The sequence below is a fragment of the Syngnathus acus genome, chromosome 2, assembly GCF_901709675.1.
Source record: "Syngnathus acus chromosome 2, fSynAcu1.2, whole genome shotgun sequence".
NCBI lineage: Eukaryota > Metazoa > Chordata > Actinopteri > Syngnathiformes > Syngnathidae > Syngnathus > Syngnathus acus.
In genome coordinates, this window is record NC_051088.1 from 4,394,308 (window position 1) to 4,408,747 (window position 14,440).

The window sequence follows — 14,440 nt, forward strand, 5'->3', positions numbered from 1 at the left end:
AGACTTGTTCAGCCAAATGACTGCTTCAAACCAAAATGGTCAATTTTCTGTTCAACACACGCATCGGTGCTTGAAAGACTCATCACTATACATGACAACAGGTGGAGGAATTGTATAAGCACTTTATAAATAGATGGATGGATATTTATGGCAACCGTGTACTTGCCTCCATATGAAGTTTTTTGTCGCAAACTCCATGTGCAGCTTTTCAGCAGGTGTGGCACCAGGCGAGGATTTTACGCTTATATGCTGAAGGCGAGGCAAGCGAAGCGGCACAATTTGTTGAGGGAGCAACAGTGTTTAGTGATAGTATACACAAAGCCTCATCATTTACTGGATTTGGTGGTTCCGAGCAACTTCACACGGAGCCCATGTATCAGTTGCACGTGATGAGCTATTCCACCTCAGGCCAAACAAAGAGGGAGGGAATTGTTCTGTCAATATATTGTAAATTATTGTCTCTACAATGATGTCATCAAGCAATGTCATTTGTTGGTTTTGCTTGATGTTTGTGCAGTGTAATAATGACACCACAAAAGTGGCTGCTACATCATGGACATCTGAGTGCCTAATTGAGATAACGCTAACATGATGGTTTATTATGCAGTGAACCCCAGTCATGCTTTTGATTTTTAAGGAGTAGTAATTTGATTTTTTTTTTACGTCTAGGCAAGTCAGAATTTAGAGTTGCATGCGTTCCATATTGTACAATGTTGTGCTACAACCTGCAAAGCAATACTCTACAGTCTACTGCAATACATGCTGTGTAATAGAAAAAAAGAAGAAGTGTCAGTATAACTCTTACCATGCCAGCAGCAATAAAATGGTTTAGGAGCGTCCGTTTCAACGTCACTGAGGGAGTGGTAAGGCCATGGCGCCCCCTGTAGGACACACACACACACGCACGCACGCACGCAAGTGCGCACTGCAGCTGGTAGAAAAAGAAACGTGGATATGTAAATTATTGTGTTTTAGCTCAGCAATTCCCAGCAGCAACAACAAGCTGCTGCATATAATTATGAGTAACGTCTTATGTTATCTTTTTTTAATTGACAGGTGAGCTAACATGATTGCTCAGCATTTTATATATTCATGTGCAGAAACATACAAACAATATAGTTTCAGTTAAAATGTCGTGGAAAACGTAATTTATTACAGTAATCCAGAAAGTTTAACATGACATGCATTCATTACACAGAAGAAAATATTTCACGATTTATTTCTGATATGATTTTGATTAGTGTAGCTTACACCTAATAAACAAATACGATCTCGAGAAATTAGAGTACAAATACAGCATTGCATAAAAAGACAATGAAAAGTGATTTTCAATGTGAAATTAGGTGGGAATTGTGCCTGAGCAATCTCTAGAATCTTAACTAATTTTCCACCATATTCTAATTTATTGAGATGCTCCTGTCCTTAAACTAAATTCCTACAGTGTGTGGAATGGAGCAATGCCACTTTGAAAGGACGGTCAGAGCCTTTTCATTGGTCCAAGCGCCCTGTCCCTGAAGACGTCATTGCTTAAAATGCTGAGTCATGTCAAAGCCATCTGAGCCTTAAAACGATTAGGCAGGTGGCAAAGTGAAGTTGTTGCACAGACAACAACAGCCTGGAATAAATAGTTCCAGCCGGAATCTCCAAAGATTCATAATCAGGAGTCTTGACCTTACTGTAGTCCTTTTTTTGTTGTTGTACAAAAATCATACACACTGGCATGAACACATTGTGGAAACTTTAAAAAGTTTAACACAAAACGTTGCTACTCTGGAGTGCTTGCCCTCCCACTAAGTGTGAGATGAATGGAAATATCATTAATCCAGCCTTAGAATTGAAACAGTTTCTGCCATATTCTTTTTTTTCTGTATACTCAGTGGACATTGTGCTCCATCTAGTGTACCTGCCATGGCCACCATGGGACAGTAGAATTCTAACATGATATGGATATTAGTGGAGACATCACATCTATTCAGTTAACCATAATAATACTAGTCATTATTCACAGAGGATGAACAATATACGCCTGCGACTACTGTTGTGTTATCTTTCTGGATGTGTTGCTCCACTGTTTGTATTCAATGGCCATTGCCTAAAGGGTTGGAACACCATGACACCAATGATATTCATTAAACCATCTATGTTGTTTGCCATTGTGTGTTAGCATTACAGAAAATACCTTGAGGCAATTATGCAGTTCTTTTTTGGTATTTTTTCAAGCAGAACATGAAGATGAGACGTATTGTACTTTCCCAGGGGGATTAGTTTACCTTGGGTGCATTCAAATGCAGTCAATTTATAAAACTAACAGAGAAAGAACTTGGAAAACACAGTCAAATGTGAATTATGGTGATTCATTAAGTATCAAACATCAAGTATTCTCATAGATTACAATGTAGTATAAATGGGTGAGTGGGAACTCGTACAAAAATATATAGATTATATCTAACAAATAAACATCTTCACATAAAATAAATGAATCCTGAGGCATGATGTCCTTAGAAAAGTGTTTCATATTTATTGCAAAATATTTTTGTACAGAAACTGAGAAAACATGAACAGAGGAGGAAGAGACAGTAAGGCCAACATCAGTACTCAGAGAGCTGAACTGTACAAACACCAAAAGTAACATTTGCTGCTTTAATATTCTTTTATACATCAATTGATCACTGCTTATCACAGCTACCTCCGTTAACGTGGAGGTAAAAAACAAAACTTACATATACCAATATTTTCCCCATTTCTTTTCCCTCTCAACATTATTATATCTGCCACCAAACCCTTCAACTACAAATTAAATTAAAAAAAAACTTTTCAGTTGATAACTTAAATACACTTTTGGTAAATGCTCTTAACAATGTGGGACTGACTACCATCTGGAAGCAAATGTGGAATCACTCCACACTGTGAGCTTTTGGTGTACTCCAATAACTTAGCATGCTCATGATACTATATTTTGGTCATCATAACAACATTAGCGGAGGATCTGACTTTTTATCACCACAGCTGTAAAACCTCAATTTGTGTGCAGTGCCCATGCATATGCTCATGCGATTTGGCACTGACGTTCAAAGTAAACCTTACTCTTGACACACTTTAGACCCAGCAGCGTTCTATTGCTCAACATTGCTTCTTCCTTAAAAAAAAAAAAAAAAAGTAAAAGAGGTAGAATGAAACTGAGTCATCCCTACCTCGACATTCAAAATGTACGAATTTAAACATTGGCTTTCCCAAAATGGGGGATCGAATAAAGCCAAACATTAAATTGTAATTAAAAAAAAAAAAAAAAAATCAATGAAAACCTTCCTTGTCCCTGGAAGTCAAACACATGAACTGAAAATCAAATAAAAGTTGAAAAATGTGTTTGAAGCCCTTCAAGAAACACACCAAATACAGCAGAGAAAAGCTGGAGAGTACAATCCAGAGCGCCAAAGGAGAAAATGGGCTTTTTTGTGAAATGACTCCAGCAAGAAGGTAAACGATGTAATAGTCTTCTTTTGGCTCTTCTATATAACAACACGGGCTGAATCGAAAGCTAAGCACAAACACCAGACACACAGTGGATGCTCCGTAGATAGACAGTGTGGATGGACAGATGGGTGCTTGTGGGGAGCTTCTTTTTTTCTTTTTCTTACTTTTGATGATGAACATGTCCATCCATTTTGTTGCAGAAACATTCATTTCACTCATGACAATGACATTTTTTCAGGTCGATGACATCTATCGTCCTGAGGCACCTCCCGACATCGACACAATATGAAGCGGCGACTTTGAACCTTTTATGGATATCACAAGTGCTTTTTGAAAGAGTTGATACCCTGAGTAAGAGGACATAGGCTTGGGGTGTATTTCAGTAGAATCAAAAACACTTTTTACGGCCCTCCAAGCAAACACCAAAAAAAAACATTACAAAGTAATACCACCTTTCACACATAAATAAAACTCTGTACTTTACAAAGAAATAAAAACCACAACAACAAATCACCCATTAGTGATACAATATGCATATACTCATGCATATACTGTATAGTGTGTATTTTCCAGGCGAGTGGTTGGGGACTATATAGCGCACCCACTGCGAAGACTAATACTGATTATTATTCCCAGATCCAAATGAGAGCAAACGTAATTCACAAGACAGGCTGTAGAGGGAGGACTTGTTCTGTGCAGCCGTGTAAACCGAACAGAGGCGAGCCAGCCAAAGAGGATGACGGGTAACAGACATCAACTTAAAAGCAGCAACGTCAGACAAATGATTGGGGAGCTGAAGGGCTTGTTCTTTTTTTTTTCTCGTCCTTTCCACAGTGCCAAATAATAAGTCCATGTGCCTTAGAAGCAAGGTAGACGATGAATGGTCTGCCCTCAGCCAGCGGGCCGGCCGCACCACCACCACCCCCTCTCCTCGCTCTGCGGTTCAGACAAACAACTGAATGCGTTCGCGGATGGTCTGCCGACAGATTGGGCAAGCTTTGAGCACAGCGCTGCAGTCGATGCAGGAGGCGTGTCCGCACTGGAAAACCAGTTTGATTTGGTTATCGATGCAGATGGGGCAGGTGATCCGTTCCTCCATCTGCCGGTAGCGAGACTGGAGCTGCTCCAGCAGGTTGTGCTGCTCTGAATTCTCCGTACCGGGGCTACAGTCCACCTCGGTTTGGTCTGAGAAGGGACGAGCAATACCTTGAACAATAGCATATAATGTATAGAAAACACTGTATGTACTGTACTCTTTGTGTGGGTGTGACATGTCCCTGTCTGTTTAAGAGAGTCCGGATGTGGGCAGCTCCTGCTGTGTTCTGATTGTCTTTGCACATTTTACAGTTCAACAAATGGCTGTAAAGTGCATAAGTAGTTGTTGCTGTTGTTGTTTATTTTTTTCATTCTTGAATCTTACAATCATGTGACAGTTGTGAATCTGCTCATCCAACCATCATACAGTATCCACATAGTTTTGGTGCCCCAACTGTAGTTCCGGATTTTGAAAACAGAAATAAATTTAAAATAACAGTACTAGGTCAGCACAATGCGATAGAAAGGGGATACTTGATGAATAAACCATGAACGTTTTAAAAAAAATCAAAAAATCCAAACTTTATGTTTGAGTGTATTTATGAAAGTTTGGAATTTGGTCCTGATCCAAATTAAGATAGTTTGGCCCTGCAGAGGTCTGCTCAACAAAATGGAAATAGTATAGTATGATTAAAAATATTGTCTTTGTAGTAAAGTTAGAATGTTATATATGGCACTATTGTAGCCTTGAGTGGACTTTAAAACAAGCGCATTGACAGAAAATTCAAAGGGTTTTGTCTTACCTTGTCGAATTTTCTTGGTGATTGTGACTTGGCATTTAATGCATTTCTTCATTCGATGGGCACACTCTGTTCAAGCAAAGAGCAGGTCAATGAGACAAAACACACATAATACCTACTAAACACTGATCCTTAACACAACGCTAAATTAGACCAAACAATGAAATGTGGCAAGCGGATGGAGCCAAATCACTCGAAAAATGAGGAATGCGTCGCTACAGGGTCCCGTTGGTGCGACGAAGCACACGGGCCAGCCGATTGGTAACACATATCTGTCCTGACAGGCACGTCAGGGTGTAATCTATCACTGGCAGAATGGTGGAGTCACAATTTTAATCACGACTGCCATCCAGATGTCAGATAGGCCAATGGCCACGCTCCGATACAGTTCACAATTGGTAAGTAAAAAAAACAGGGGGCGAATGATTTCAGGTGTATGACTTTCAGACTGTTAGGATTTATTATTTAAAAAAAAATACATCACATTTGTTTAGTTATAGTATTATTTTAATGTATCATCAATTTTACATCCTGTTTATGTCCCTCCAACCCCCATGATAATGGTTTAATCCAAAGTCATGCTCTGTCCCTGGAGGTCCCAGATCTCACATCCAGTACGTACATTTGTGAGCAAATTGAGACGAGCTCATTAATATTTCAGTATATCCTGTTGACTTTTTCTGGCATTTTTATTTGATGGTGTGCCCTGAGGTAAAAGATGTGCCTTGGCTCAATTAATGTTGGGAAACACTGATCTATTGGACTGCCATTTTTTTATTTTATCCCAGGAAGATGGTCATGTGTGACTGTCATCCTGATTTAATTAAGTGAGAGCAAATCCTTTTTGACCACAAACATAATCAGCAAACTCATCAGTTATTTGTCAAAGTTAAGCAAGTCACTTAGTATATAAGAAATCTATGAAACCTATGATTGCATGATGAACTCACCTTCACAGGCCACACTATGCTGGCAGGGGCAGAAGAGAACCAGCAGAGCCAGTTCAGAGCAGATGAGGCATTCACTGGGACCCGGCAGCGTAGGAAGAACCAGATTGGTCATAGTGTTGGGCGTAGTGTGAACACGACGCAGGTTAGCAGCACTTGGGCCCTGGCCACAAGTTATAGCTTGCAGGCGCTGCAATCTGAGAGACGACAAGGCGCGTAATTCATGATGCCGACAGCTTTAAAGCATTTGCATTAGGAACAGATTGCGTTGTTTTCCTCACAAGCACCTGTACTTCTCTGAGAAGCTTTTGATGAGCTGCAGCATGGTACTGTCTGCCACCAGGTCCAGGGGGCTCTTTCCCTTGTGGTTGGCATAGCTGATATCAGCCCCCTCCTGCGCCAGGAAGCAAGCGATCGCCATTCCGACACTGAGCTCTGTATTTCCGAGAAGGCCCGAAGCATTGAGCTGTGAGCACAAGTGATGAAGGCGAGAGTGTGGAAAAGGTAAGGAAAAGACAAGAAGACATCCTTGTGAGAAAATGGTGGATGACAGACAGCTCCACAAAACTACAAGGAACTACATATATCCAGCTTATTGCTCAACGTCTTGAACTTTCCCTATTGAAAATAGGATTCTGCAAAATGAAAATGAATGCCTTCTTAAGTTTGACACACCACAGTTGTTAACAACCTGCTAAATTGGAATGATTTAAAAAATAATCACATATATTCCACTAGATTGTTGCAGGCTTTTCCACGCTATGGCAATGAGGTGCTCTAAAGCAAACACACAAGTACAAAGCCCCTTTCCATACATCTGGTTAGTTTTTTTTTTTATTTTTTTTTTTAAAAGACGCAGTTCTTTCACCTTCTCTTCATAATGTGCATGCACCCATGGCTGACACCGAGGCGCTCTAAAAGCAGTCATGCCAGCTGACTGTCCAAAGGGAAGATGCCTTCTCGAGGTGTAGGCAATCTGGCTAGCACTTCACAATTGGGCCAGATAACCACCGATTCAAATGAAATCACATCAGTTCTTTTTTTTTTTTTTTCCAAACATGTATAATTTGGGAAATCTCTGAATTCACAGGCTTCGCAGACTAACGTGAAAATTCAAAACTGCTCAGTATCGTGTGTTTGTGTGTGTGTGAGGAGTTTTGGCAGGCGTCCAGGATGTTGAGCTGAGCTGCACTGTTTGCGGTCCTGTGAGCCAGAAAGGGCATCCTTCATTGTTACAATGACATCTACACTAACTCAGGGAGAAGCACTGTATATGAAGTTTAGGAGCTAGCAGGAAGGTTATCTTAATTACGCGCCTGCTGTCAAAGCATCCGTCCGTCCGTTTTCTACAGCGTCATTAAGTAACTGCTATCTATGTCAGCTGACTCGGGAAGAGAGAGTACAGCTTTGACTGGTCGCCAGGTAATTAATTGCACAAGCACACGCTCACATTCCTACCCAAGGACGATTCACCGTCCTTCAATATTTAGTCTTACATCATTTTCTCCTGAAGCGTACATTATTTAGCTATAGGAGTGCACAAGATTAAAAGACAAAATGCCAATTTTTTTCAGCAAGAAACGGCTGAAAATAAATGGACAAAAAGTCTCATCGTTCAGAACTCACGTGTGACTAATATTGCCTCAGAGGATAGAAAAGAGCACAAGACTTCCTTTAGAGGTCAGAGATTGATTGAGTGCGGTTTCCGTCCAACCTTTCTACATGAAGAATCAAGACATGCCCCAGGGAGACACAATGTGATGTTTTTCTTGCTGCTGCGCTCAACCACAGGCAACCTTCAGAGCTCCATTTTGGGTTAAATATAGTTATATTACCACATTCGATTTTCAGGCAAGTGGCTCATCAGTTTCACTAGCCAACCCGTGATCACTTTTTAATTAAAACTACGTGATCTTGTCGAGACTTGTCATTTTAATTTCTAACATACTCACTGCAAAACATAAGATAATCTAAATTTCAAAGGTTTCAGCACCGCTGTTAAGAGATATTCTTAACCTGCGCTGTTATATAATAAAAGAAGCTCCTTTTCTTTCAGAAGAAACAAGCTACAAGCTCAATTCTCCTGGTTTGTGTGAGTTCACAAAAACCCATCTTGACTCACACCCACTGATTTTCTCTGAGCCAAACCACTGGTAGTTTGAGACCAATCACAAATCAACTTTGTGTTTGTGGGTGGGATATACGAAAATAAGAAGGCTTGGGGAACGAACAAACCAACCATGACGATATTATCAGCCATTGTTGTGATTGGTTAAAATAATAGATTGGTAGGCATGCACAAAATTGTTGTATCACTCAATCAGCTCTAAGTATTGTTCTTTGAGCAATTGGTATATCATTTTGACCCTTGCCAGGTTAGTTTTAAGTAATCTTACCAAACAAGTTTGATTTCACCTTTTTAAAACCCGTGTGGATCGGTATTTGTGCCACTGCTTTTTGTTTATAGGCCTATTTTTGGAGAGGGGGGGGTATGCAAATTTTGATTTCTTTGTCACGCCCATGTTGTCACACAAATCCAGATACATAGGGTTGTAAAATTTTGGGAAATTTTCCAATTGGAAAATTTAAAAGCAATTCAAACAATTTGGGAATATACAAAATTGAAAGTTGGGTTTTAAAGGGTGAGTTTGCAGTTTTTTTGCTTAGGAAACCATCTTGCCTCAGGAAGAAAAACTTGCCATGCACTCGCTCATAGCCAGTCAATGGCACAACCTCGCAAACTCGTTCTGAAGTGAAAAGTCCCCCTAAGTTCTTAAGGGAATTTTCCATACATTTTAAATATACCCTTCTGTAACCAAAAGCAATGAACTCTTTGTTGCTGAAATATCTCTGTCAACAACATAGCCCCTTCACTCCACTCCCCTATCATTTACCCTGCAGTAGAGAGACGTGGAGGAACAGCCCTCGCCGCTCTCATCTGTGCTTGTGCTGCTGCTGCTTCCTATAGCGGGGCCTAGCATCACATTGGCCAGCTGTGGTCGCAGCAGGGCCACATGCATGGCTGTGTCGCCATCCTCATCCTCCATGTTCACGTTGGCGCCTTCGATCACCAGAAGCTGGATCAGATCGGTGTGGCCCTGCGTCACCGCCAGCTGCAGCGGCGTCTGGTTTCGGTTGTTGCGGATGTTGAAGTCACACCGTCCCTGTGGGGATAGAGAGCCTCATTAAAGTACACCTAACGTCTACAATTAAATCTCCAATATCGTTTGCCTTAACACACTCACCTCTTTAATGAGGATCTCAGCGACGTCACGGTGGTTATTGAGGGAGGCCAGATGCAGGGCGGAAAAGCCGTCGTCCTTCTTAACGTCCACCAATTGTCGCGCTCGCCCTAGAATCTTCTCCGTGGCCCTGCCAAGGCATCCAATAAGCCGCGCAATTACAGAACGGATCGGGTTTGTTTGACACAAGTGGCTGCGCAGCACTAAAACCAAATATCAAATCAAAAATTTCAAAATCACTAGCAGTATTATATAAAGTAAAAGACCTTATAAATCAGTCATCATTATATTCCTTGTACTGCTCCTTCATACTCCCATACATTATGTACTGTGTGGAGGTGTGGGGCAATACATACAAAACAAACACAGATCCAATCTTCATTCTTCAAAAAAAAAGCAATACGACTTGTAAATAATGCTGATTATAGAGAACCATCTAACCCTCTCTTTATTAAATTGAACTCACTGAAATACAACGACCTAGTCGACTTTAAAACCATCCAACTCATGTACAAAATAAAAAATAATCAATTACCAAACAGTATCCAGAGGTTGTTTGAGTGGAGGGAAAGTACCCATTATTTAAGAGGAACACGTATGTTTAAAAAAGATTTGGTGAGAACAAACTTAAAGTTACATTGTATAACAGTTAGAGGTGTGGAATTATGGAACACCAGCAGTGAAGAATTAAAGAACTGTAGTACCTTACCTAAGTTTAAAAAATGTATAAGGACAAAATATTGACGGGATACCGTAACATGCTGTGAAGTTGTTTAAGTTGCTTTTGTATTTTAATGAGAAAATATATAGTATATATATATATATATATATATATATATATATATATATATATATATAAAATGTATATATGTTTTTTTTTTCTTTAATATATTGACTATGGACAAATTCTTGACTGAATCAAATAGAAACATGTAGTTACATGGGGTAGAATCAGATAAGCTTAGGCTTCCTTCTACTCCCTTTTTGAACAAATATGATTTTACGATAAAGGAAAATTATAATGCAATATCTTTTTTTCTTTTATGTTCTATTGTACTATGGAGTTATAATTTTTCTGTATTTTTATTTTTTCCTGTATTTCTTTAATGTTCGAAATAAACGTTATAAAAAAATAAATAAAAAAAAACATTGTCATGGCTAATCCATTTCAGTTACACAAAGTGCATTCTTAACTACCACAGACAGCACAGCACCTGGCATATATAAAAGCCTGTCAGAATTGAAATATTGGTCATGTAACCAGATAAAATGCCGAATCCACTCGGAAGTCGTTTGCTGACGTTGCCACGAGTGACAACTAAGGATTATAGGATATATATAGATGTCGTTGGCGCACAACTGTTGTCTGCGCGTCAATGGACAGATTGCCAATGAAGGTTCACTTTGTGTGGCTGCTGTTGTTTGTCACCGTTAATAAGAATCTATTAAAACGAGCAACGAACGGGGGCCAAATCAAACCGTTAGCATTCAGCTAACGTATTCGTCTGGTCACCTCCACAGTGATGAATTATTTGCAATTATCTACAATTTCTGCTTGTTTTCAGCCTCTTAAAACTGCCAGGGATCACTTCCCGCTAACAATGGACACGTCTGCTAAAGCTTTGATATCAACGCTATGTCACCAGAGCAACGAGCAATTTTTTTTAAATTTCCGGAACGCCACATGCTCCGACCGTAATAAGGTTGAGTTAGATTGTCACGATCCAGAAGTAGTTGCAGTGGCTCTTATTCCTGCTGAAAATTACATTCACACACAACAGCATAAACCTCTGCAAGGTTATTTTATCCCTGCATTATATAGATGTATGCAATGTCGTAAAAAGTCCGTATTTGATGTTAAGGGGGGAAAAAATATTGACACTCTAACTGGGTCATGAGCCGCGGCCTGGGGCGGACCACCATTTCTGAGAACAACCCATATCATATTGGTCTGTATGAGTACTGTACACATTTTTTGTTGCTTCACAACATTTGACTGAATTAACTGCTCGGTAGATAGTAGATTATTTTGCTGTAAAAAACAATATTGGTCCTTTCTAAGAACCATTAAATCAGGGGTCTCAAACTCCAGTCCTCGGGGGCCGCATTCCGACATGTTTTCCAAGTTTCCCTCGTTAAACACAGCTGATTCAAATATCAGGCTCCTGCAGAACGTGAGGATAACTGATCATTTGAGACCCCTGCATTAAATTCAACAAGATATTTGAGAGCCACATTTTCCTTTTAAAAAGACCGGCTGAGATAATATTGCCATTACGATATTTCCACAAGTATACTAACTACGTACGTATTCTTTTTTTTTTTTTTTTTTTTTTTGCATGAAGGCAACTGTTAACGTGGCTTAACTAGAGTATAATACCGTACAAATTACAAAGTCTTTTGCAGTAGACAACGTGACACAGAGGTAGGTGAAATCTTTCATACGATGCCGCATCTATTGTATTCTAATGAGTGTTGGCCAGAGGGGAGATGTGTGTTGGAGGTCACTAGTGTCCGCAGTCCAACTTTGTTGGTGTACATTTTTGTGTGAGTCAATGTGTAATTTAGGGCCAAGTATACCACTGTTTATCCTGGACCAGAGGTCACCAATCATCACGAGTAGCCGGTCCTGTTCTAAAAATTCCTCAATAGTGGTAGGACATTAGTGATTTACTATGAATGTTGAAATGATGAAAATCCACACCCTTGCAAAGATCCATAGAAATTAATTGTTGTGTATAAATATTTATCTATAAGCTACCTTGGTAAATCATTGTTGATAATTATTGTGAGAAATTACGTATTAACACTAAGTGAATATCATTAGTTATTATCATTTATTATTAATACCAACCTATAATTAATGGTCATTTGAGCACATTTGTTAATTCAGAAGCACCGCTAGGCATTAAGCAGTACTCAAGAAGAATTAGCTCTCAGTCACCCTGTGGTCACAATGCTTGTGTTTCACTGCAATGTTTCAGTGCTTTATTTATCATTAATATGTATTATATATTCATGAATATGCAACTACATTTTATTTATTAATTTACTATTCATGTGTGCTATATGTACTATAGTTGCATATTTATGGACCTACCGTTATAGCATAATCTTGGGGGAGAGGGGTGAAATTGGGACTTTGCACTGATTTAGCGACATGAAAATAATAAATGAAAGCAAATATTCCTGACTAATTTATTGTTTAAAACGGGTTTATTAGAAAAGAAACAATGCTTAATAGAGCAAAGAGGTCAACTGAGTCTTTTATTCAAGGTCTACATGTATTTAAATGTACTGTAGTATTGCTCATTTTAATAGTCCAGCCATACTTCAGGTTAAAACATTTTATTTTCAAGTAAGTGTAGCCTTTAGCACAATCCTGTTTTTTCTTTACCGTTATTTATATATTTTATCTAACTTGCATGAGTGTTTCGATATTTTTGAGTGCATTAGTTAAAGTGACACCGTTTGTTGTGTAGAAATTAAGTTTGTCTCTTCAAAATAGCCATAAAGGCCAAAAAATGCTTTTTCTTCTTAACTACGTCAACTTGCATATATCCACTGAAAACAATGGGACAAAAAAGACAAAGGCCATTTATTGCCTTCTCCTGCTCTGGGTTCCAGCAAGACACTACATTTAAAATTGTGGTAAACTGGGATTTCATAAGTGGTAAAAACAAAACAAAACACGCCAGTTATTTGCCCCGTTTCGTATTTCTCAGGACCTTTCCAGGACTTCATGTGAACTTACACCCACCCCCATTTCCTCAAAATAAGTACAGTAAATCTCTCATAAACCAAACACTCATCTAGTCATTTTGTTCCCGGAAAGCCACTTTTATAGATAAGCTTTGAGACAAATGTCACACATTGATCTAATCAAGGAGAAAATAAAAACAAATATGCAAGTGATGAAAAGACATGTTTAAGACAAGTCCAAGAAAATGGTTCATTGTTGTAGGATTCAATTAATCAGAGCATAGAGTCATAGAATTCAGTTAATGAATGCTGGAGAGCACTGCTCAATGAAGCAACACTGCACACAATATGCAGACTATACGACGTGAACAGTATTCTGGTGGTATTCTTGGTGGAGTATTTTTGTCTGCTTGCCAAACACAACTTTTACATCTGCACACTTCTTATAAAAAAAAAAAAAAAAAAAGGGAAAAAAATATATATTCTGATGCTTTATAAACAGGAAGAGGCTGGATGCACTGTTTTAAGCTGAACAGTAGCGCCCTCCCATTATGGTATAGTTTCCCCAGCCATTAAAGTTCCCCAGTTTTAAAGTCTCAGAAAGAAACCTCAAATGAAGTGGCATTGCTTTAGTTGGGAAATACTATACAAGGACGCTGGTGTTTTTCAGTCTTGTTTTTGTCTTCATGGCAGCTCTTTAAAAAGAGCCAGGGACAATTTTCCACTGTGTGGTTTTGCTATAATTTGAAAGGAAAGTTCAAATGAGGTCATAAAAGCCCTGCAGCACAGGGGCACAAACCTCATCATGGTTAGGTAGACTTGGTGGACTGTGAAAAATATCGAGTCATAAAATCAGGCTGGTCTTAAGATTTAATATGTAAAAAATAATATCCAGCAGGTGGAAAAAACTGTAGATTTCATGTGGCTGTTTCAAAACAGTGTTACAACACAAGTGATTTTTTTATTTTATTTTTACCTTGAGTGAAATAAGTCTGACAGTTACCCAGCACAACTGTACTGAACTGGAATTGTGCTGAAACTATTAAGAAAACTATTTAAAAAAAATTATATATACCTATACCAGGTATTGCCTCAGGTCAATACTGGCCTTATTTTAAGGTATTGTGTTCTAACAATGGCGGCTGATCACAAAGCACTATCTTGAGACCATTTTATTATCAGGGTGTGGCACCAATTGCAAATCGTGTAAGAATAAAGTAGTTGTATGTTTCCTAAACATTCT

At 39.0% G+C, this 14,440-nt stretch overlaps 1 protein-coding gene across 1 annotated transcript in view; it reads right to left on the bottom strand.

The window, feature by feature from the left end:
• Positions 1-2,493: 2,493 nt before the first annotated feature.
• mib2 (mindbomb E3 ubiquitin protein ligase 2) overlaps positions 2,494-14,440 on the bottom strand; it is a 29,472-nt gene continuing 17,525 nt past the window's right edge. Inside the window, 6 exon segments of the mRNA XM_037271480.1 lie at positions 2,494-4,656; positions 5,310-5,375; positions 6,257-6,450; positions 6,541-6,719; positions 9,148-9,417; positions 9,499-9,625. Coding sequence (XP_037127375.1) covers positions 4,415-4,656; positions 5,310-5,375; positions 6,257-6,450; positions 6,541-6,719; positions 9,148-9,417; positions 9,499-9,625 — 1,078 coding nt within the window. The 3' untranslated portion in view covers positions 2,494-4,414.